The sequence below is a fragment of the Chiloscyllium plagiosum genome, unplaced genomic scaffold (assembly GCF_037043375.1).
Source record: "Chiloscyllium plagiosum isolate Xiang-an unplaced genomic scaffold, Cpla_swu_hap1 HiC_scaffold_45, whole genome shotgun sequence".
In the NCBI taxonomy this organism is placed as follows: domain Eukaryota; kingdom Metazoa; phylum Chordata; class Chondrichthyes; order Orectolobiformes; family Hemiscylliidae; genus Chiloscyllium; species Chiloscyllium plagiosum.
In genome coordinates this window covers 11,128,269-11,153,083 of record NW_028270183.1, presented here as the reverse complement: position 1 = coordinate 11,153,083, position 24,815 = coordinate 11,128,269, and the positions used below count along the sequence as shown (strand labels likewise).

At 42.8% G+C, this 24,815-nt stretch overlaps 1 protein-coding gene across 12 annotated transcripts in view; it reads right to left on the bottom strand.

The window, feature by feature from the left end:
- Positions 1–24,815, bottom strand: part of nfixb (nuclear factor I/Xb) — a 635,608-nt gene that overhangs the window by 383,416 nt on the left and 227,377 nt on the right. For 11 of the 12 annotated variants that reach the window (XM_087983272.1, XM_087983261.1, XM_087983265.1 and 8 more), the window contains one exon: positions 1,363–1,894. In XM_087983272.1, the coding sequence (XP_087839398.1) occupies positions 1,363–1,780 (418 nt within the window). In that variant the 5' untranslated portion in view covers positions 1,781–1,894. Of the gene's footprint in view, positions 1–1,362; positions 1,895–2,114; positions 2,402–24,815 lie in introns of those variants that run through there. The other variant, XM_087983271.1, reaches the window with a different exon arrangement.

The window sequence follows — 24,815 nt, the reverse complement described above, 5'->3', positions numbered from 1 at the left end:
TTTTGCCAGTTGTTAGGAGAGCTAAATTATTCTTGTCACTTTCACATGCAAATGTCTGCGTAAATATATGGTGCTACTTTTAAATTCCCAGCACCGATTATAAGTTGCGACACATACCCAATGGCGTAAATTTGTACATGCACCCTCATAATGATGTGACATGAGACACAACAGTAAGAATTCATCTCGTGTTAGAGATGAGATGCAGCACAAAATTGGACAAGGTACATCTCATTGTTATGGGATGCAAACCAAAGGTTTACCCTTATTCTACTGTCATGGCACTCTTTAAATCGCCCAGCAGTCTGTGGTCGCAGTAATACCACACTCACATCTGCATTCTGTTTGGGAGTGTGAGGTTTAATTTTAAATTCTGAATCCTGATATCAGTTTGACTGCCTCCCTGATAGAATTCACCCAGAGAGGTTGGCTTCTCGGCTCAACCGTAGATGTGCAAGCAGTTGTTGGCTTGATTTAAGCGGCCTACATTTTGGAAACGTCAGCTTGGCCCAGTCAGTTGCATTCACAGCCACGGTTGCAGAAATTGAGGGCAGTCAGTGAATGACAGACAAGTGCATTGCTGGGCAAACTTCTGAGAAAGACAGGGGCTGGAGAGGGGGCATGGGTGGTAAGACGTAAAACGCAGGTCCTGTGTGGGAATTCAGATTGGATTAAAGATACAAAGAAACGATGGTACAGTTGGCACTTCACAATCGAGATACAAAATAAACTAGCAAGCCTTCAACTACTCAAATTTAATTTAATTATATGGATAGTTTTTGAGTCCCTCCACCCTCCCATTGGTTTTACTGCAACATTTTAATTATTTTTTCTTAAACGGGTTAAATCAGATTCCTGCCAACTGTGTTCAGTTTAAAGATTCATGTCTCTACTGATTGGAATCAATTTGAATTTAATTTGTTAAGTTTTTTTTACATTATTTCTTTCGCAATTATCCTTATGCCAAACGATATTTGACAGAAACAAATTTGTTTTATGATTAAATTTTTTACAAAACAGTAAGTTATATCCGGGATGCATCATTAAAAACAAATGTATTTTGTTTTGATCTGTCAAAGAATCCACACAATGGGTTAAATATAATATTCAATGTCCGAAGCAAACAGCAATAGTTCAATATTTTTCTCGTGGTTTTAGGTCTTAAATTTAAGCATCTATTTTAACAAAATTTATGACTTTATATTTGTCTGTCTTGTCTTAAGTTACTTAAATGTTGTCTCTCTTCACAGGGAAATTTAAAGTCAAGCCATTCAAAAACAAAGCTACAAACCGACTGCACGCAACCAAGGGCCCATCAGACAGAGCAAGGAATGTAAATAAGTAAGCAAATGGGCAACTTACCTGGGTTGTGTACAAAATAGGCCAAATATAAGTCAAGTTCCTTTACAGAAACTCCAATATGGTGTGGTTGGACGCACAGGCCTTGGTTACTGCACTGAGGTGATTTGACCAGGCGTTCACCATCAGTACTTTCTAAGGGAGTCCCTTTGAACAATATGACCATTACCAGGTCTAACCTCCAGACCTTGTCAGCCTGCCTCAAGCAGTCGATCCGCCGAATCTTGCCTTTCTGGTCAGGGTTAGAAAGGACACAGCAAGGAGCCTTCTTGCCGGTGATGGTCAGCACGAAATCCTCCCGGAATTCAGGCCGGATATCTTTCCGCAGTTTTGCCAAGAGCCGGGACGCCCACTTCTGTTTGATTTCAGGTTTCTCTCCAAGGAGTTCATCCTTGACCACCCTCTCTTCGTCCTTGGACATGCGTTTCTCATGCTTCTTAAAGTATTTGCGCTTGCGAGCCTGCAGGTTGAACCATGTGTAGGAGAAAGCACGGACATGAGGGAGAAGTGCTTCGATAAAGGGATGAAATTCATCCTGTTGGCGGGAGAAGGGAGGAGGTGGTTGAGGGAAGAGAAGAAGACAAAGGAGAGATGGGAATCAATACGTTACAAAACAATTGAAAAAATTAGTTGAACAATAAATTACGTTTGTTTTAAATTCACGGTAGCATTGCAAAACGCACACACACACAGAGACACACATATCGTAAAATGCAGTTCCATTGCTTCTGTGTAGGCATTTTTTAAATAGTTACCATTTCAAACTCTCATTACACTGAGGACAGCTCTGCGTTCAATGGCTGTACCCAATACGGCATGAGTGGGTACTCTGCCTCGCACAAACACACGCGCACAAAATGTGACACTTCCAGCAAACGGCTTTATATATTTTTTAAAAAGGACTTAATCATGCACAAAAAGCCTTGGCCAAAATAAAAAAAAAAGTTCGTCTGATAGCAGGGCTCCTCTGGCCTATTTGGAACAGGCGGTGGAGGGAAGGACTGCTGTATTGGAGCGAGTATGAGACCACTGGCAAAGAAGACTGCAGCTTTCTTTCTCTCTCTCTCTCTCTCTCTCTCTCTTTCTCTCTCTCACTCTCGCTCGCTCGCTTTCTCTTTCCCCACACAATCCCCTACCATTTGCTTGAGCTTTTGCCAGCTTAAGGCCCACCTATTTGGCAAAGTCACGCCTACCAGGCAGCCAATCGACGCTCCTAAAAAGGGACTGTGCAGTTGGAGATAGAATGCAATTTGCCAAATCGGCTGCTTCATATGCAATGAATAAGCAAAGTCCAGCATTTATGAATTTTTCATTTTTTTCGCTCTCTCTGTAGCATGGCAGGTTGGGGGCATCACACACCATTAAAAACACACACAGTCCCACTAGACCCTAACCAGCTGCTCCTCCTGATATGAGCCACAAGATTAACGAACAAACAAATTAATTTCATTCTTTTTCTAAAAAACAAAAATCCTTTTTTCTAAGTCGAGCTACTTATTTCTAAATAAACATAGTGCGGATGGGAAGGGGGAGCAAATGAACACAAAACAATAAAAATTCAGTTGGTGACTGACAGTCCTTTGCACACAGACTTGACTTTACAACATTCATGCATTAACTGCCACTTGCTGCTGGGTCTGCTCCCAAGATTTTTAAACACTTCCCCATCACTTTATCGCAGTTGCTCATAAAAATAAAGTTCCCCTAAAATAACACACAAAATGAAATGAGGGAATTTGAAAGCTTTCATAATCTAAAAACATTTGAAAATCTCACTCACTACCTCTCTCAAAAGCTGCCGCTCGCTCAGAAATCTCCAAACTATCACTCAACTTTTGTTCCTACTTCTTTTTAAAGCCACAAGCCTGGGGCCTGATGCCAGCCTCACTGTCCTGGCTAGAAGTAGGTCAACACCACTTACATTTTCATTTTAGCAGCCCATCACAGCAATGTTAAAAGAAATGTTAATCCCACCAACTAAGCTAGTTCCTGCTGACTTCAAGCCCTGTTTGACAAATGGTCTTGTACACTCAAAACGATAACTCATTTTCTCCTCCAGATACCAGCTTCGTATTTCCAATGTTTCCCTCTCATTCTTTCTCCGAGTAAACGTATGAAAGTTTAGCTTTGCTACAACTCACTCCAAAAGCAGTTGGAGTTTGAGAAGGTTAAAAGGAAAAAAATTTGCTTTAACTCTGGAAAAATTCTATTGCTTAGGCCAGTATCCTCAAAACCTTAACTGTTGAACTATCTTTCTCCCCACCATGGGGGTATCTTTGTTTTGAGTGTTGGGGAAGGCAAATCCAGGAAAATAATATTTCCAAAGTGTAGACACATTTTAGCTTTTTGTGTTTGCATGTATGCTTTTTTTTAAACTGAGTTGAATTTCGGGGACACTGCGCCTCGCAAAGGTCTATGCCAACTTTGAAAACCACTTTGTCCCACTGTACAATGAAAGATCAGTGGCAGCTCCAAAAGCTGACACCTTTCTTCTGTTTTTTTCTATTCTTCTCCCTCCCCAAGTGCACGGCAGGTGTAAATGGCTAATCACCTCTGAGTGTCTCTACATCGTTGTGAATTTTGTTAAAAAACCCTCAGCCTTACATGTGTTAACTGGTTCAGATGACTCTGAAATTAAACCTACACATGGGCAGAATGTGCGTGTGAGTGTGTGTGGGGGGGTGGGGGCGGGCGTGACAGACACTGCGCTAAATTTATCGGACTTAATCGCAGTGTGGCCTTGACTGTATTTATGTTGGCACAAGACATCATTTACATATAAAATAATTGTTTAGTGTTCTGCAACCGAGGTATGTACAACACAAAGAAAAACCACATGCTCCAGTATACCTGGATCTTATATCCGTCCTCACTGCATCTTCCAATTCCACCAAACCAATTCTTAACTCGGCTCGGCATTAACTCTGACCACTTTTCAAAGCAACTTTACGAATCAGCTCAAGTGGGCTCTATGTTTCCCCTCAACCCATCACATTCCCTTACCCACCTATCCTCCCATTCTTATGCTCCCACAAACAATTATGTTTCTCGGCACAACATTCTTGACACATGGACATTTTGGGACACGATCAAAATGACCTTGCTCCCAATGTCACGATACAGGCACTCCAATTATTTCAACCAGTTCATTTAACACTCCAGGCAACCCCCCAACCCATCTTGACCCCATCGGAATCCTCCTGTTTTTTTTTATCAAGTTTATTCTTGTTCATCCAACAAATTGCAAATTTGAAATGTTCCATTTTATTTTAACAAAACAATTTTTGTTGTAGCTTTTTTTTAAATGTGGCCTGACATGAACTTCAAAATGGTAAACTATGTTACAGATATACCCTGTAGGGTCTGTTAACAAAGCAGTGTGGTATACCTAAAAATAAATTTATTAATAAAAGTATCTCTTTTAAAAAAAAAGTCTGCCTCTCTCAAAAGCTGACAAATTATGTCAATTGTTTCAAATAGATTTTATTCTGCAAAAATAACATTAATATAATTTTCAAATTTATTGCACACCCCACATATATAATTTAAATATAAAACATACAGATTAAAATATGTGCACATTTCTTTCGGCATGTACATTTTAAAACATGTATGCACACAATGTTTAATGTGCAAATAAATATATGAATATAGATTTTATATATAGCGCAAGGCATTTGACTAAATATATTCTTGAAGTGAAAATATTATTTCTCACACTTGCCAATTTTATATACTCTCTGTCTAAAATTCTGCTTAATCTTAGCATTTATTGCAACAGGTCAGTGGCAACAAGAAAAATAATCACAAATTCTACATTTTAAAAGGATTAATTCAAACAGTTGCACAAAAAAGGAAATTGTCTAGGTATTTAATTCAAAGATTTGAGTCTTTAGGGATGTAACTGAATTGTATTTTCATACAGTTTGGCATTTTTGTAGGGGTAATGATTGGTTGGAGGGGTGGACGGATGCAAAACTGTTCAAATCAGGGGTTAATGGAGAAACTCAACATAAAACAAACAACTGCAGATGCTGGAAATCTGAAGAAGGGTCAATGGACTCAAAACGTGAACTGTTTTTTCACTTGACAGATGCTGCTAGCCTCGCTGAGTATCTCCAGCAATTTATTTTTCTGTCTGTAACTCAAATTAACACATCTTTCTGCACACACGCCCAGCTATTTTATCCAAGATAATTCCCAAGCTAAATCCACTAACGGGTGTCACTTCCCATTGAGTGAACTGATCATTTCCACTCTCACCCCGCAGCCCACAACCAACCCCTTGTTCATAAGTACTACAGAATTTAAACTGTAAAAGCGGACTTACTCGACCGAACTGTCTGAATGTGTTTTCAACGCAGTCTGTCAAGTGATATTGCTCCCGATAAACGACGAAGTTTCGCAGTATTTGTGAGCGAGACATAACTTCCTAATTAACTCCCGCCTCTTACCTCCTTAAAATATGTAAAAATGTGAAAAGTTTAATGGGTCTCTGCTAAACACAGCTACCTTATTTTTTAATAAATGAGAACGTGAAATTGACCAGGCTGATGAAACTCATTTTATATTTTTTCTCCCCTGAAGTTAGAGAATTATTTCGAGTTTTTTTTTAGAAAGAGCTCCTTTGTGTGTGAGGAGCAGCTGTGCCTTCAGTGTATATAAGCCAAGTAAATAGTTTGTTTCCGTTTACAAAGCGTCCACCCGAAAGCCAAGATCAAGAATACATGAGAGGGGCTTGACTGAACTAACGGCGAGAGTGATGGACCGACCCTCTCAACAACACCATCCGACCCCCTACCTCCCCAAAGCAAAAAAATATATATTTTAGAAAAAGTAATAAAGCCGAGAGCCGGAAGTTTAAAAGCGAAACTCAGGTACACTGGTAGAAAGGGGAGCCGAGAGTACTCCGATTTTCTGCTTGTCTTGCAATGCTTAAAAGCATTTTTGTGTTTCAAAGCACAACTTTTACATCAACTGACAGCCAAGGATATAAATAAAATCACACACTCACTAAAAATACGTGATATTTAAATGTTTCTCAGGGAGTTAGGGCAAAGGTATTTTTTTGTTGTTGTTTAACGTTCCTCCAGTTATGGTGTTAATTTTCTGAGGTGGGTGTAGACCTTGTTTAAATAAAAGTTATGTTTCTTGGTGCAGAGTTAGACCCTAAAGCGCAACGGGACTTGGGGAATTAAAAGAAGAAAGGCGTATTTATTTTTGTAAAATAAAACAGAGATTCTGTCTTTGTACACGCTTCGCTGTCCTTGCTTTTAACGTGCGTGTGGCTAAGAATTTACTGGTCTGAATGAAATAAATGTGTTGTTTCCACTGTACTCTTTCCTCTCCCTCTCTTTATCTCTCCGAAAACATTTGGGATTTCCATCCCGAGATGTGACACATCCCTATCCCCTACCCCCACCTCCTAAATCCCGTCTTTCTCTCTCTCTCCCCAACGGCTCTCTTCTGGAGCTATCCGTCCCCTTCGTGATCGGAACCCAACACTTTCTCTCTATTTTTTTACCGCTTGTTTCCTAAAGACGCCCACTGCCAGTTTAAACTACGTATGGACTCGTCGGAGCCCAGTTTATAACTCGGGCATCGCAACTGTGTGGAGTAATATTCATCCCAAAATATGAAGATAATTCCTCCACCCCCCATCTCCACCTCTCAACCTAAGACCCAGCTAAAGTCTAGTCATGCTACTTTGTTCTGTAGATATTAAAACAATCCTGAGCGGTTGGAAAATTGCACCTTTCATAATTTATTGCAAAGATTTGTTTTGCATATTAAATAATGTTCATGTCATTTTTTGCACGACAAACAATTTTTTGCCTTTCCTGGACAACTTCTGAATTATTGCATTTTTGAGGCTTTCATTGCAACTATTAGCATTCCCCCTCACTCGCCGTGCGAAGAATCGGTCCTGTTAAGTCAGTCTTGGTTCATCCCTCAGGACTCTTGAGAAATGGAAGGGAGCGAGGTCTGTATGTAGAGGTGGAAAGACTTAGCCTCTGGGTCGCAACCCATGATGCAGCACCCTCTCCCCTCCCTGCCCCATTATCCCAACAGATGAGCACCCGGTTAAGCTGCTCCTCGACAGGGGGCGGCTGGAGAACAGTGCCCGGGATTTGGAAGGATGCACCTTCGGTAAGAAAAGGCAAGAACTTCAGGACCCGCACGTCTGCTATGAATGTCCCAATTTCCACTCGGTGTGACCATTTGCACAGAACGCAAACAAAAATCAGATGGAGGTAGTTTAAAGAATTAACTGCAAGGGGGGGGGGGTCGGCGCTCGAGTTGCAATCGTTAAGTTCGTGCATTGAGTTTTTGTTTTGTTTGAAAATGGGTCTTCGGGTAATTGGCAACAGGAGAAACTGTCGGGGAGCTTTGATGGTTGGCAATGCTTCACTTTCTCAATGGGTTCAGCCAGAGCGGACTGTGCAAGTTTCACATCAAGTCCCGGATGCTCCAAGCAATCAATACAATGTGAAGCAGCGTTTGGAACCAAATGCAAACGTTTTCTCGCCACAAACACCTCCCGCCCCCCTCCCCATTCCTCTCCATTTCCCCCACCTCTACCACCGCCAACCCCCTCCCCCTTTTAATGCAACGCAGGCATCTACACCTCCCGAAACAGTATTATTTACAGGGAGAATTTGGCACTGTGTCCTTCCAAGCGCACAGGACAGCTCTCAGATCTCCCAAGAGTTTGTCCTGTCGCCTATCTCTTTCTCTGTCCTCCGCACTCTCACTCGCTCCCACTCCTTAATGTCCCAATAACCCGTGTAGACCCCGCCCGCCTAACAACCTTTCCTGCTAATATTCTCTACCGTTGTTATTCAACATTGGCTATTTGAATGATTTGTCTGAACTTTGGAACCGATCGCAAGTGTGGCGAGTTCGATTCCCGTTTGCGGAAAGCACCGAATTCATTGCAAAGCGCGGAACTGAGCTCCGGGTCATCTTACAAGCCCCCAGTAACAAGTCTTGAATTTTACTTGGTGCCCACCCCTCCAGTCTATGAAAGGATAGAAATGGTATGCAGGGGATGTGGGGGCAAGGCAGGACATTGACGCTGGGGATTAGAACCGGCGCAGGCCAGGATGGGCCGAAAGGCTTCCATCTACGCTCTAACAATTCTGTGATAGTTTAACGCCACCCGTCCCCTTTCCTCCTCCCCCCACCAACACACACAAAAAATAACCTGCCGCCCACAACTCCTCCAATAGGCTCCCAGTATTTTTCTCTCCAAACTTGGCTCTGCTCTCTTTCTTTTGTCCCAGTAGTAATTTGGGGGCAGTCCCGAACAGAGGAAAATGAGCGTACTGTGCGAGAGTGAGGTTACATGCAGTTTCTGAGACCAGTCCATCAGTCACTGCCAATAGGGAACGTTTCAAAAATAGCAACCAGTTTATGTGAACACAAAAAAACGTATACAAAATTTTGTTTAAAGATTTCTTTGCAATATGTGCTTCATTTCTGAAAGCTACTGTCTACTCGGCTTCGTTGCAAATCAATCATGTTTCCAATAACAACATTCTCCGCACAGCAAGACTCCAAGGGTGAGCAGAAGGAGCAGTCAACTAGCGCTCAGAAGGCTAAGGGCACAGGTAGCTGCCGTCCAACTGGAGCGGAAAATCAGTCCCTGGCTCATTCGCCCATTCTCTCCAACACCTTCCGCCGTACCCCGAAAATAACACACGCACGCACACACACACACACACACGAAGACTGAGGGATTTGCTCGAGTTGGGGAGGCGGGATTCGAACTTACTTTGGAGGGTGATTTGGGGGTCTCCTAATGTACTTTGGAATTGTTCTAAGAGAACTGGGTCATTGGAAACGTATGACGTAAGGAAGTTACATATTTAGTGGTGATATGAAAGGGTCAAACAAGTAGTTTTCAACAATATCCCATCTCCATTGTTAACAGGACCCACTGGGTCATTTTCCTGGAAATAGGTGCGGCCGATTGCAATCCTAATTTGCACCCAATGTTTTCATTGTGTTCCCCTTCCTCAAAGGAAGATAATTTATTTTCCCATTGGCTGTTTTGCCCACCACAAGTTCTCCCAGATTCTGGTTACTCAACTTCTAAATTTCCTCTTTAAAAAAACCAAATGACTGCTGGAGATTTGCACTGGGTTCATTCTCTCTGTCCCTTGTGATACTTAAATCTAAAGCTGATCCCCTTTTCTGTAATATTTGCTGTCAAATGATCCCAGTGATGTTTTCTTTACACGCAAGCCTTGTTAAGCACCCCAACTGTGTCCATTCTGACTCTCCTGTGTTCCTTCCCCTTTCCCGCTCCCCAGTAATATCAGCTCACAGCCAAGCTTTACTTCCAGGGGACAGGAAACAACATCTCCAACCCCAAATTCTCAAACACAAGAAAATGCCAACAAAGCCATGTACTACATTGCCATCAGTGTGTGCATTTTTGTCTGTGTGTTTTCCAATATGTGTTTGTGCAGCCCAGTGTATGCCAGTACATGCCTGAGTATGTACTTATGTCTGCACATTTGTGTGTGCCACTGTATGTATATTTGTGTGTATATGAGTTTGTATTTAGAATAATCTGTTTGTATGTTTTGTGTCTTTGAGTGTCTGTGTGTATGCATCAGTGTGTGATCACCTTTGCACATGTCTGTGGATGTACATTTTGTACATGTGCATGTATGTCAGTTGATGTCTATGTGACTACATAGTTTTGTGTATGTCTTTGTATGTGTCATTGACTGTGTGTCTTGGGGTCTCTGTGGGACTGTGTGTATATAATCCAAGCCTATTGTGTGTGACTATAGACTTAAATCCAGTTGAGTCGCTATGAATCCGTGTCAATGTGCCTATGTAGTTTTGTTTGTGCTTCTCTAAGGGTCTGTGTCAATATGTCTGTCTGTGTGTGTTTCGCTATGGGTTTGTGTTTACATGTGTGTGTCTATAAGTCTTTGTCTGTCTATGTGTGTTTGTGTGTGTGTGTCTATGGGTCTGTGTCGATGTGTCTGTTTGTTTAAGTTTCTCTATAGGCCTCTGTTTATCTGTGTATATCTTGTTGGTCTGTATCCATGTGTGCATGTGTTTGACTGTGTGTATTTATTTTCTTAAGATAAATTATTAGCTCTCAAGACTGAAATAGAAGATTTCGAATCCAAACACAAATAAATGGCCACCAAAATGGAAAACAAGAGGATGGGTTCACTTTTATGAAAAGATTTTGCTTCTATTGAGTCAAGTAGAATTTGGAAGAATAATTCAAACTAACAGGTAAAAGCAGATAAATAAAGCACAGCTGAGACCTTCCTTTATACATCAACATAGACTGAAAATGTGTATATGTGTGCATGTGTAGGTGTGCATGTATGTATATGTGTGTGTCTGTGATTAGGTGTGCATGTGTGTATGCGTCTGTGTGTGCTTGTGTGTCTGGGTGATCGTGCACAGATAATTCATTCAGCAATATGTAATACTTCATCTGACCTCTAAATCTGAAATACATTCAAAACCTGTGCAGTGAACTCATGCTGTTTCAGATCAGCATGCTAACAGGCCTAGAATGTTTGAATATAACTCCTGACCATTTCTCTTTTGGAGAGGCAGCAGTGCATCGATTTTGAATGGGTTAATGAAACAACAGACAAAGGAGGATGTCATGCATGCTAAACAGGTGTTGATATCATTTCACTTGCTAGGTCTATGAATCTCCCTCTCTGTTAATTTGAACACTACCCTGTGAAATTAGGGAATAAGCAGGGAGCCACAAAAATTAAAATCAATCCCTGTTTAGCATGTATTTATCAAGTCCTAATCCACTTTCTCCCCACACCATCCCACACTTACTAACACACACTGAACCAGTCAAACATACACACATACATACATGTGTGCACAGGGAAAGATGCCCACAGTGACATACACTAAGACACACATAGAAAGATACACAGAATCATACACAGTGACATTCTTCAAAACATAAAGTTACAAATATACATATATATATATGCACACAGAGATGTACAGACACAAACATTCACACATGCTGAGACACACACACATTTACAATGACACACATAGGTATAGTTATGCATACACCCATGAGCGTGCGCACGCGCACACACACGTACCTAATCATACACATACACAAACACAATGTGAGCATACACACATGATGCTTGAAACATATTAAGATGACCCATTCAGCTAAGCAAATTTTAAAAAAGAATGGAAAGTTGAGTGAGACAGTAAAGAGCAGGATCTGCTTTTTTTGCTAGGCTGTTCGACCTGCTGATGCTGCTGGAAGTGGGCTGCCACTTTGTGTCAGAGATTGGTCCACTTTTAGGTATTCACTTGACATAAAACTCTTCAATACTCACCTGGGTATTCCCCCACTGGCAGCTGCATTTTTATTTCTGCTTTGTATCTGTCTCATTTTTATTCCTGTCTTTTTCCATCACCTTCTCTCATGAAGTAAAACATGAAAAATCTCTTCCTCGCATTCATTCTGAGATGAATTTGCCTTTTTTATTCTCGGTGAGATGTTTGATGAACTAAAACTCAAGCTAAATCCTTAAGAAATCCTGAGGTGGGGTACAATTCCAAAGCAGGTAGCAGCCTGCATCTCCACTATTCCTCCCTCCACTAACATTCCATGACCCAGTACTTCACCGAATGGATACTCCTGGCAGACTATTCATAAAGGATACCTTCATCTGACTTGGGAGCTCACGCACTTTAATATAAGAAAGATTTGTATTTATATAGCACCTTTTCTTTAAATCCCATGCCAACCCAAGATTGTCACACCTAATGATGCAATTTTTGTAGAATTATATAGCACAGAAAGAGATAATTTGTCCCATTGAGTCCTTACTGTTTCTTTGATAGCATTAGCCTGCTCTTTCCCCACAGCCCTGCAAGTTTTCTGCCTTCAAGTATTGATCCAAATCTGAAAGTCCTTATTGAGTCTGCTTCCACTGCCTTTTCAGGTAGTGCTATCCAGATTAAATCGTAATAAACATGCCATTTGTAGAAACATGCCATTTGGCCCAACAAGTCCACACTGACCCTCCAAACAGTAATCCTCCCAGACCCATTCCCCCCACATTTATCCCTGACTAATATACCTAACCTACACATCCTTGGACACTATAGGCAATTTAACCTGCCAATTCACCTAACCTGCACATCTTTGAATTGTGGAAGGAAACCCATGCAGACACAGGAAGAATGTGTAAACTCGACACAGACAGTTGCCCGAGGGTGGAATTGAACCTGGGTTACTAGTGCTGTGAAGTAGCAGTGCTAACCATTGAGCCACCATGTCGCCCAATCTCTCATTGACTTTCTTTGCTCCAGATCCTTCTGCATGATTGAAGTCAATCATTTCTTGCTCAATTTTACAAATTTCTATTCCATCTCACAAAGGTTGTGACATTCTTACTAAAGTGTGATCCCCATAATTGGACAGGATTTTCCAATTGAGCCTATCCTGTGACTACAAACACCTTAGCATGACTTCCTTACTCTAGTATTCTATTTGTCAAGCCTGTTATCCTGTCATCTATTTTAACAGCCTTTTGAAGTTGTTCTGCCACCTTCAAATATGTGTGTACATGAACTCCAAGTTCTCTTTGTCCCTACACACCTTTCTATTGTGCCATTTAGTTTATATTACCTCTCCTTGTTTGTCCTTCCAAAATACATCACTTCACACTTTTGAAGAATAGAAAACTCCAAAGTCAATTTTCACACAGCAAGACCTCATAGACAGTGACATAATAATCAGATCATTTGTTTCAGTGATGTTTGTTGTGTGATAAATATTGGCCAGGACACCAGGTTTCCTTCATATCCACCCCCCCGAGAAGGCAGACTGGATCTCAGTTTGATGAATCATCTGCAAGTCAGCACCACTAGCAGTGCAGCAATCACACATGGTGTCCTCCTTGAGCTTACACACAAGTCTCTGGAGTTGGACTTAAACCTATGACCTTCCAATGCTATTGAGAGTGCGACCAACTCAGCAAAACTCATAGTGTAATACGAACAGTGGATATAAGATTGATGTATGATATTCAGTCAACTGCGATTGTAACATTGCTTCCATAATTTCCTTAACCTGATTAAAAGAATGGAGAGAGGAATTTCACACCAGCATAGCAATCCACATTAACTATTATTCTTGATGGCAATTTCTGAGCTGAATTTTTTGATGTTTGCATTGTCTGACTGCAGCTGCTATCTCCTCCAGTCCTCCAAGTTCACTGTGCTCCTCTCATTCTGGCCTACTGCATCACCGAATTTACTTTGCTCCACCACTGACCAGCTATGCCTTCAAACGTTTGAGTGCTCAGCTCTAGAATTCTTTTCGTAAACCTTTCAGCCTCACTCTCTTCCTTTAAGATGCTGTTTCAAGCCTATCTCCTCAAAACAATCATCTGAGCAAGCACCTCTTTACGTGGTTCAATCTTACATTCAGTTTGATAATCACTGCCATCGAGCACATTGCGGCATTTTACTATAATAAAAATCCCATTAAAATAAGAGCTTATGATGTAGGAGCAGAAGTAGGCCATTCAACCCATCAAGCCAGATCCACAATTCAATGGGATCGGGGTTGATCTGATAATCCTCAATTCCACTTTCTCAATGCCTTTTCACCATAATCTTTGGAAGGGAACTTGCAGCTGGTGATATTCCTATAAATTTGCAGCTCTTGTCCTAGTAGGTGGAAGTGGTTGTGGGTTTGGAAGGTACTGTCTAAGGAGCCTTGGAGAATTATTTGCAATGTGTCTTGCAGATGGTTGAGACCCCCACCCCCCCCCCCATCCCCTGAGAGATATTCCAAATCCCCACAGAGAGAGGCACTACATCCCTACAGAGAGAGACACCCACATCTCCACAGAGATACCCCATCCCAACAGGGATAACCCCCATCCCAACAGAGATGCTCCCCACATCCCCACAGGGATACTCCCTACATCCCCACAGAGATAACCCAGATCCCCACAGAGATACTCCGCATTACACAGAGATAATGCACATCCCCACAGGGATAACTCCTATCCCTACAGAGATACCCCCACATCCTCACAGAGATACCCCACATCCTCACAGACAGACCCCACATCCACACAGAGAGACTCCCATCCCCATAGAGATAACCCACATCCCCACGGAGATACCCCTACATCCACACGGAGAGACCACCTCAACCCCACAGAAATAACCAACATCTCTACAGAGATAACCATATTCCCACAGAGATACCCCACATCTCACAGAGAGACGCCCCACATGCCCACAAAGTATCACATCCCCACGGAGGTACACCACATCCCCACAGAGAGACCCCTATCCCCACAGAGAGCCCCCTCACCCCCACAGAGAGACCCCCATCCCTACAGAGACCCCCATCCTCACAGAGACCCCACATCCCCCAGGGATAACCCACATTCCCAAAGGCATATCCTCACATCCCCACAGAGAGACCCTGCATCCTCACAGAGACCCCCATCCTCACAGAGACCCCACATCCCCACAGAGACCCCCATTTCCACAGAGAGACCCCCATCCCCACAGAGATAACCCACAGAGAGACCCCATCTCCACAGAGATAACCCACATCCCCACAAAGAGACCCCCATCCCCACAGAGAAACCCCCATCCCCACAGCAAAACACCCTCGTCCCCTATAGAGACCAAACATCCCCACAGATACACCCCACATCTCCACAGAGAGACCCCCATCCTGATAGGTATACCCCCACATCCCCACAGAGAGAACCCATATCCCCATACATTGCCCTACATCCCCACAGAGAGACCCCATATCCCCACAGAGAGACCCCCTTCCTCACAGAGATAACCCACATCCTCGCAGAGATAACCCACACCCCACAGAGAGACCCCCCATCCCCACAGAGATAACCCATATTCCCACAGAGAGTCACCCATCTCCACAGATCTGTTCCACATCCCCACAGGGATATCCTTAAATCCCCACAGGGACACCCTACATCCCCACAGCAAAACACCCTCGTCCCCTATAGAGACCAAACATCCCCACAGATACACCCCACATCTCCACAGAGAGACCCCCATCCTGATAGGGATACCCCCACATCCCCACAGAGAGAACCCATATCCCCATACATTGCCCTACATCCCCACAGAGAGACCCCATATCCCCACAGAGATTCCTCACATCCCCACAGAGCTACTTAACATTCCCACAGAGATACCCCACATCCCCACAGAGAGACCGCACATCCCCACAGAGATTCCCCACATCCCCACAGAGTTACGTAACATTCCCACAGAGATACCCCACATCCCCACAGAGAGACCTCACATCCACACAGAAATACCCCACATCCCCACAGAGATTCCCCACATCCCCACAGAGTTACGTAACATTCCCACAGAGATACCCCACATCCCCACAGAGAGACCTCACATCCACACAGAAATACCCCACATCCCCACAGAGATAAACCCACATCCCCACAGAGGTATCTTGCATCCCCACAGAGATACATCCACATCCCCATAGATACCCCCCAATCCCCACAGAGAGACCCCCACATCTCTACAAGGTTACCCCACATTCCCACAGGGATTTGCCACATCTCCACAGAGATACTTTAAATCACCACAGATACCCACAAAGATACCTCCAACCACATAGAAACGTCCCAATACTCCCATAGCAGAGCATTTTGACCCAGAATTGACGAGGACCATTTTCCTTTAACCTGCTTGGTTTCAACCGCTCGCACACACTCACTTCAGCGCACTCAATGTAAACCAAAAAAGCAGCGAATTAGTGGCCGTTCAGTAGGCTGTAATTAAACACAGCACTTTGATGGAAAGACTCAACCTGTGGTATCATCTGTAGAGTTTGCTGCCCTCAATTATTACTCACTCTGCTCTCCCCTGTCCATTACAGCTTAATTAAAAATTAAACTAATTACAGGTTGGCGTCCCAGTTTCTCTATTATATTTAATCTGTGTATCTAACCCGCTGGTGTCTTCACCCGTCCAATATCATCGCCCGCAGCAGAAATCACAATAGGCGAAAAAAAAAATCAGTGAACGGCAGATCACTGGAGAGTGCTAGGGTCCACGAGCGCCATTATGACCTGGTTGGGCCGAATGGCCTGGTTTGGATTCATATTCCCTTTCACATAATAAATATCAAGACGTTATTTACCCCATCCCTGAAGATCCATTGGATAGAGGGGGGCTAAAGGGCAGTTCGAACCTTAATCTGCCCCTTTAGAAAGTATTGGATTTACCAGCCATTGCAGTGAGTAAAATATAGTCCAGATTGGACTCAGGATTAACTTCAGTCTGTTCACCGACCCTTGTTTCCAATTGCATTTAATCTACATTTTTGCAGCACTGTGAATAATACACCATCTCTCCAACATCTGTCTTTCCCCGAATACTTCTGGTGGGGTTGGGAGGATGTGAGAGGGACAGACCAATTTATTGCTTGATCCTCAACTCTGAAATCAGATAAATTCTTAAAATTTCATTCTTTGGGATTATTTGACAAAAAAAAATAAAGTAAGAGGGGGAGAAAATTAGCAAGCAGTGAAAATCAGCGATTTCTCCAGTCAACGCTGGTCTGGCCACAATGAGAAATACGGAGGACAGTTTCTCACCCCCAGAACTCAGTCCCAGTTGTAGAGATGTATTATTCGTCCACAATAGAACGGTGCAAGACCCGGGAGGCTAATTCTCGCCAATCGCTGGGTTTCAGACATGATTCGATATTGGGTTGCTAGTTAGCACAGGACATTGCTGCGGGAATTTGTTTCTACGTTACCTGTGGAGCTGTGGAAGGCATTGTCCTCTCCGCAGCTTCAGGGTTGCAGGCTTCCAGTATCAGAACGTGGTGACTATTTGAGCTGGTACTGCTTCTGGATTATATTGTGAACCGGATAGAAACGGCTGTTTTATTTGAAGGAAGCTTAGACATCGTTCTCTCCAATATCCTGGCCAACACTCCGTCCTCGATCGACATCACTTAACAAAAAAATTGCTAAGGTTCTTGTGGCGCAGTGGTAGTGTCCCTACCTCTGAGCTAGGAAACCCAGGGTTCAAGTCCCTGCCTGCTCCAGAGGTGTGTCATAGCATCTCTGAACGGGTTAGTTTGGAAAACATAAGTTAAAATGAAATTAAAACCTGAAACAAAATTACTGAAGAATTAGCAACTGTGGACAGAGGAAGCGTCACTTGACCCAAAACGTTAACTCTGTTTCTCTGTCCACAAATGCTGCCAGACCTGCTGAGCTTCTCCAGTGATTTCTGTAAATAAAACAAGTCAGGATTGTATAAATTGTTACTCTCTAAGTTTGGCTTCTTGTGTCCCAGTCCTGAATGAAGCTAAGAGGCAAACCTTGGATCTGGCGTTACTTTTAGGCAGTTAAATAAAATATTGACATGGTCACTTCTCTTTCACTGTTTGATGAAGCGTTTTGTGAAAATTGGCAGCTGTGCTCCCTACATTACAGGTCTCTGCATTTCAAAAATACTTCCCTGGCTGTCAGGTTCTTAGGGAATGACAAAGGTCATCAAGGGTTCTGTAGCAACGTGGGCTTGTCTTGCTTTCTTTTCCATGCATCGCAGTCCACAGAAACCTGTTTGGAATCACACTGAGCACTATGCCAGTGCACTGCTGAAATACTACCACATTGACCAAAAATAGCATGGTCAAACAGAAGCCTTGACACCATACTGTCTGTCATACATCAACATCTTCAATCATGTAGGCAGCTCCCTTCAGGGACTGAGTGCCAGATTTTCCACCCTGCAGTGGAGAGCTGAAAGGTGCCAAAGCAAAGCAGGGGTTTCCAAACAATGGTGACTAAATCCTAAATGTTGGGAGGTGGTCTTGTAGCACAGTGGGTAACACGAATGTCTCGAAGCTGGAAGCACTGGTTTAGAACCTTCCTCAACTGGAGCCCAAGGGAGGTGTGTGCATAATGCAACAAAACTGACTTACTATCAACCTGTAAACATCCAAGAGACCAATGGCAGGTGGTAAGGGTGAGAGATTTTCTTGGTTAGCATGGTAATTTTTGTGGAGTGGTAATTCTCAATGTACAGACTAATGACCTGTTCCAAGAAAGCCTTGCTACGAAAACAGATGTCAGCACATACTTGGGTCTGCCCCACATGCCACAGGGAGGAGAAGAAGAATGGTTGGTTCCCCAGTATGTGCCACTGATGCCTCTTGGGAGGCAATCTCTGTGTTGTGGAGCAGCCAACATGTATTATTTAAGCCTGTTCAGATTTTCAGCCACTTAGGAAGGAGTCAATATTTTTGATTCTGCCTGGTGTAATTTGCCACATTTTGGTGGACTATATGGACTATATTGCCAAAACACCCATGAACATCATGCCATTAAATTGTTAAGTTTACAAAGGAAAAGCCAATAGACTCATCCCATTCACTTTAACTCTGTGGAGACACAGAGTCATATAGCATGGAAACAAATCCTTTGGTCCAATTCATCCTTGCTGACGAGATATCTCAAATTAACCTAGTCCCATTTGCCAACATTTCACCCATTTCTGTCTAAACCATTCCTATTCATATACCTATCTAGGTGCCTTTTAAACGTTGGAATTGTACCTGCCTCCACCACTTCCTCTGGTTGCTCATTCCATACATGCATCACCCTCTGTATAAAACGTTACCCCTCAGGTCCATACATGCATCACCCTCTGTATAAAAAGTTACCCCTCAGGTCCTTTTTACATTCTCCTGGGCAAACCTATGTACTAGATCAGTCATTAAAGTAACTAAAAACCCATGGATGAAGCCACATTACCTTTCATTAAATTTCCCAATGTACTTTCATATTCTCACACCAAGTTGATCTTTGATATAACTCACCTTGCTCAATACAAGGCGATTGGTATAGATCTCAGTCATGTTGCAAGGCTGTAGAAGGAAGTCTTTTACATTTTTTGGACCTATTATGGCTCAATTTACACCAGCTAAGTAAAGATCTAGCCCACCAGGTTTCTCTACCATCCTCTATTCTACTTGTCCATTAATGCCAGTTGCTTAAGCAGGTGACAGGGCATCGCTTGGGCTCCAGGCTACAGTTCTGTTAGGCCACGACAATGTGAGGAGGAAAAAAACACACCACAACAGAATTGCCTGGAATAATATACTTCCATCAGGACACTGACAGATTGATCGCTTCACCCTGTTTGCAAGTAATTTCAAGCAAAGGGAACTTTTCATGTGAATGAAATAATCTTGCTTTGAAATAATTGTTTTCTCCCTGGTTCCAGGAAGGGTTTGACTCCAAATCTGATCTGTTATGTGAATTCCTGGGGTCAGGATGATGGACAGAATGGCAGAATTTTGTTCTGAGCCCCAGCTGGAATTTAAAGTGTCAAAGGAAGCCATTACTGAATGTCCCTCTGACCTGTGCTGACCCTGTTAAGGGTATTCTATTTCATTCATGCTCTTACCCCATAGCTTGCTCCTTCCTGATAGTACACATCAAGCTGCCTTTGGAAAGTTCCTATTGAGTCCAACTCCACCATACTTTCAGGCACCATTCTCACTCAGTGACGATATTATCTTCCATCTCCCCTCAGGTTCTTCTGCCAATTATTTTAAATTAATCTCCTCTGGTTGCTGACACTTCTAATCCTAGAAGATTCCTTTTTAATTTATTCTTTCTTCTTTCACAGGACATGTTACAATATTTATTTCTAACAGCCCTTGAATGAAGAAGGCCATTTTAGAGGGTGGTTAAGAGTCAACTATGTTGCTGTGAGTCTGGTGTCACATGTAGGCCAGACTAGGTAAAGATGGTAGATTCTACAATGGGCATTAGTGAATCAAATGGGTTTTTACAACAATCAATGATAGGTCCACAGTCATCGTCATTGAGACTAGCACCAAATTACAAATTTTATTAATTGCATGTAAATTCCACCAGTTGCCAGGATGGGATGTGAACCTGTGTCCCCAAAGCATCAGCCTGGGTGTCTGGATTACTGGTCCAGTGACATTAGCACTATGCCAGCATTTCTCCTAACTCCATGAAAATTACTCCTAATTTTGAATATCTCCATTAAAACTCACTGTAAGCTTCTCTACTTTCCGAGATTTTTCACATAGCTGAACTACTTCTTCCACGGCAAAGAATGAGAGCATCTGATTTCCTATTCCTAATGTATTAGCTCATGCTAGTGTTTGGTTCCAATGGCAACATGAGCCTTTTGTTGCTTAACCAGCTTGAGTATCAGCGGGCATCTCAACCATGTGGAGCATCACAACTGCAAACCCTCCTGCCTGCAAATTGTACTCCCACTGCACATCTGGAACAGCACAGAAGTGGGCTGAAGTAATCCCTTATGCCTCGCAGGAGTGTTATCAAATGCTTAGTCAAAGAGTGAGGTTTTAAGGAGCATGGTACTGGAATAGAATGGTGGATCAGAGTGAGGAGTTCTCATGGCACTGTGGTAGCATCCAAACCTCTGAGCCAGGAAGTTCAGGTCCAAGTACCCAGCAGCTCATGAGGTATGTCATAATATTCCTGAGCAGGCTGATTAGAAAATATCTGGAAGTAGGGTAATTCAGGGAGGAAATTCCAAAACTAAAGACTGAGGGAGCTGAAGGCAGGGCCACCAATGGTGGGAGTAATGGAAATTGGGGGATGTGAAGGAAGCCAAAATTGGAGCAGCCATCCCTGAGAGCTGCAGGAGGGCACAAGAGGTGAGACAACTGTTGCCTCATTTGAGGATTCAAAACATGCCCCCAATGAACACACAAGCTGATTTCATGCACCAGAAACAGCATTGTTAAATGTCAATTAATCAAGATCTCTGATTTTTCAACTGTTTTGAGGCATTTAAAAGATATCAAGGGGCTTGGGAAGAAAGCAGAAATATGGTTTTGAGATAGAGGATGAGCCATGGTCTGATTGATAGCAGTGCCGGGCAAAGGGCTGACTGGCCTACTCCTGCTCCTGGTTTCTATGTTTCTGTGACTTCAGGACAAAAAAAACACCCAAATTAGTATTGTAAGGGGCTACATGAGGGAGCTAGGACTAGCAGAATCTGCAAGAAGGCTTCTATAAAATGATGGAGGAGAACATTGATGAGGAGAATTAATACTAATACTGACCACTTGGGCTGCAGGCTGTATCTGCACTGTGGGGTCCATTTAGTTCTATATACAGTCCATGTACATGTTCTCATGGCAAGCTCAATACCTAACAAAGATTTCACCAACTCCATCCCAGTCAGGTACTCATCACTAAGGCTCAGCGTGTATAGCCATGCCCAATCCCCTACCCGTAACTCCATGTGCCTCCGAGCCTGCCAGTGCAGTAGGTGCTAGTTTCAGCCTCTGAATTATGGCAAGCCTCTCTTCCACATGGGCAGCCTTCTCTGAAATGGAAAGAGCTGTCAATTTCCAGGATTAGAAAGTAGGGGTTTGGTTGGTGGAACAAGAGTGTAAATTCAGATTAGTGGCCATCTCCTGATGAAGATTTTACAGTGTGAGATCAAGATCAAACCCAATTGTCATACCTTCTCTGTTGAAACTGTTTAGGCTAGGAGCTGATGACTGATATTTGTAAACATGGGTACAAGGTAAGTAGGCTTGGAACCCAATTCCTAACAAAAGTTAAAAACTGGAGAAGGATACTGAGGACAGAATAAGCATAAATGCCTGTACAGGATATAAAAGATGCCACTATGTGAGGTCAAACAAATTATTCATGCAGTCCTAATGAACTGTCCTCCCAAAACAAAAACACTTAAAACAGATTATCTGGTGAAGTTTTACTACAGGGTCTTGATGAGATCATATCTGGAGAACTGTGCATAGTTTAGATCTGCTCCTTTGAAAAGAATATAATTGCATTAGCATCAGTGCAGAGAAGGTTGACACGACTCATTCTCAGGATGAGGGGGTTATCTGGTGAAGGAACGTTGAACAAGTTGGCCCTATACCTCCTGGAGTTTAAAAAAATCAGAGATGATCTTATTTAAACATATGAGATCTTAAGGAGACTGGGTGGAAGTTAGAGGGAATATCGAAAGGATGTTTCCTCCTGTAGGGGGAGACTAGAACTAGGAGGCTCACCCTAGTTAAATAAGGGATCCCACTTTTAAGATGAAGATAGCAAGTTTTTTTTATCTTAGAGGTCATTAGGGTGTGGAATTCTCAGCTCAGAAGGTAGTGAAAGCTGCATCTTGAAATTTATTCAAGGCCGAATGAGACTCTTAATAGACAAGGGAGCCAAGAACAAGGGTACTGATGATGGTCGGTCTGGAGGGATGGAGGAGCGCAAACAGAAAAATGGAGCTGAGATAACAACAAGCTTAGCCATGACATTATTGAATGTCCAAATTGCCTCAATGTGTTACTAAGTTCATGGTTCCTATATTCCTATATTCTCATGGTCATGTACTACCCTTGTTTTGTACAATTTGCCTCTCCCATCTGCATACTTAATAACAGGGGCTGCATCCACAAAGATTATCCCTTGGTTGGAAAGCATTTCAGGAGAAAGTGAGGACTGCAGATGCTGGAGATCAGAGTTGAGAGTGTGGTGCTGCAAAAGCACAGCATGTCAGGCAGCATCTGAGGAGCAGGAGAATCGACGATTCAGGCATAAGCCCATCATCAGGAATGATTCACAGACTCTCGACTGTGAAGCATTTCACAATGTTCAGACCTTCCGAACCCCCTCTGCCATTATGCTGAATCTGCATCCCAACTGTATTTTTCCACCTAGGCTGGTTCACTATCCATTGATATCCTAAACCAAACAAAACTCTTTTGCTTTCAGTTTCCAAAATTCCAATTGTCCCTCAGCATCGCCCAGTTTTGAGTAGAGGAATTGTGTGAAAAAATGCTGCCTAGCTCTCATTTTAAGATTAGATGTCCTCATTTGAAATTTCTCCACTGGAATACAGGGTTTTAGCAACCATTCCCCACCCTCCACCATGAATCCTCCATTGGCTTGGATCCAGTCTTGAGAAAGGCCTCTTGCTTGAGGTATTGGAGCTGCCACTGGTGCCAGTGTGTGATAATGCCTTTTAAAAAGGGAAGGTGGGAAAATGAGGGATATGTGATTGTACTGAAGATAAAAACAGTTACAGGGACCCATATCAACGGTAAATTATAGACAGAAAAATGATAACTTCTCAGCAGCCAAGATTATTCTGAATGAGATCAGAACAAGAGGAAGGAGGATTTCCACCGTGATTTCCTCCTTAAACTCCAAGAATATATTGTATGTTTTTAATGCTTTTTTTATGTTTTTAAGGAGCAAGAACCTTAAAGGCGTATTGTTTAAACGCGGGATGTATTTTCTCTGGTAAATTGATAGTTCAAAGCAAACATGTTAGGTTGACCTCTTGCACCCATCCTCCAGATTAATCCCACTATGTGTAATCATGTGGTTGGGCTAATTTATGTTTACAAATCTCAAAAAAGGGGGAAGAGATTTCCACTATGTTTTAGCACTTCAACTTTCACTGTGCAATTTGCTCCATAAACCAGTCTTTTGGCATTTATTTCAGATTTAGTGACACTGTCACCAAACACAGTTCCTCTAAGTCTCTCTTCCCTGGCCTCAAAAAGTTTGTTCCAAACAAACTCCAATTCACCCAAAACTTCCCTGCTCATTTCCTATCCCACACTAAGATTTTGTTCTTCTTTCATGAGACATGGGCATCACCAGCAATTGTTGCCCATCCCATGAACTGTATAGTCTTTAGGCCATTTCAGTGAAGAGTCAACAAAGTTGCAGTAGCTCTGGAGACAAATGTAGACCAGACTAGGTAACCATGGTAGATTTCCTTCTTGAAAGAGTATTAGTGAATCAAATGGGTTTTTACTGATTTTCCAAACATGGGGTGGCATGGTGGCACAGCAGTCAGCCACCTCACTGATCGGAACCTGGTTTCATTTTCAGCCTTGAGTAACTGTCTGTGTGGAGTTTACATGTTCTCCCTATGTTGATGTGGTTTTTGTCTGGGTGCTCTGCTTTCATCCCACATTAGGAGAAAGTGAGGACTGCAGATGCTGGAGACCAGAGTTTAAAAGTGTGGTGCTGGAAAAGCGCAACAGGCCAGGCAGCATCCGAGAAGTAGGAGAATCGACGTTTCGGGCATAAGCCCTTCTTCAGGAATGAGGCTCATCCCACATTCCAAAGATGTGCAGGTGGATTGGCCAAGATGAAAGTTAACCAGAGTGTTCAGGGATATGTGAGATAGCTATGATTAATAATTCCATGTGAGGTTTGGTGGGTTGGGGTGGGGTTCTCTTTGGAGGGTCAGTGCAGACATGATTGGCTGAATGGCTTCTTTCTGCATTGTAGGGCTTCAATGCTGTTCACACACCGCCTTACATATCACGGGTAAGACTACTGGGTGCAGTTATCCATTGTCCTTAAACC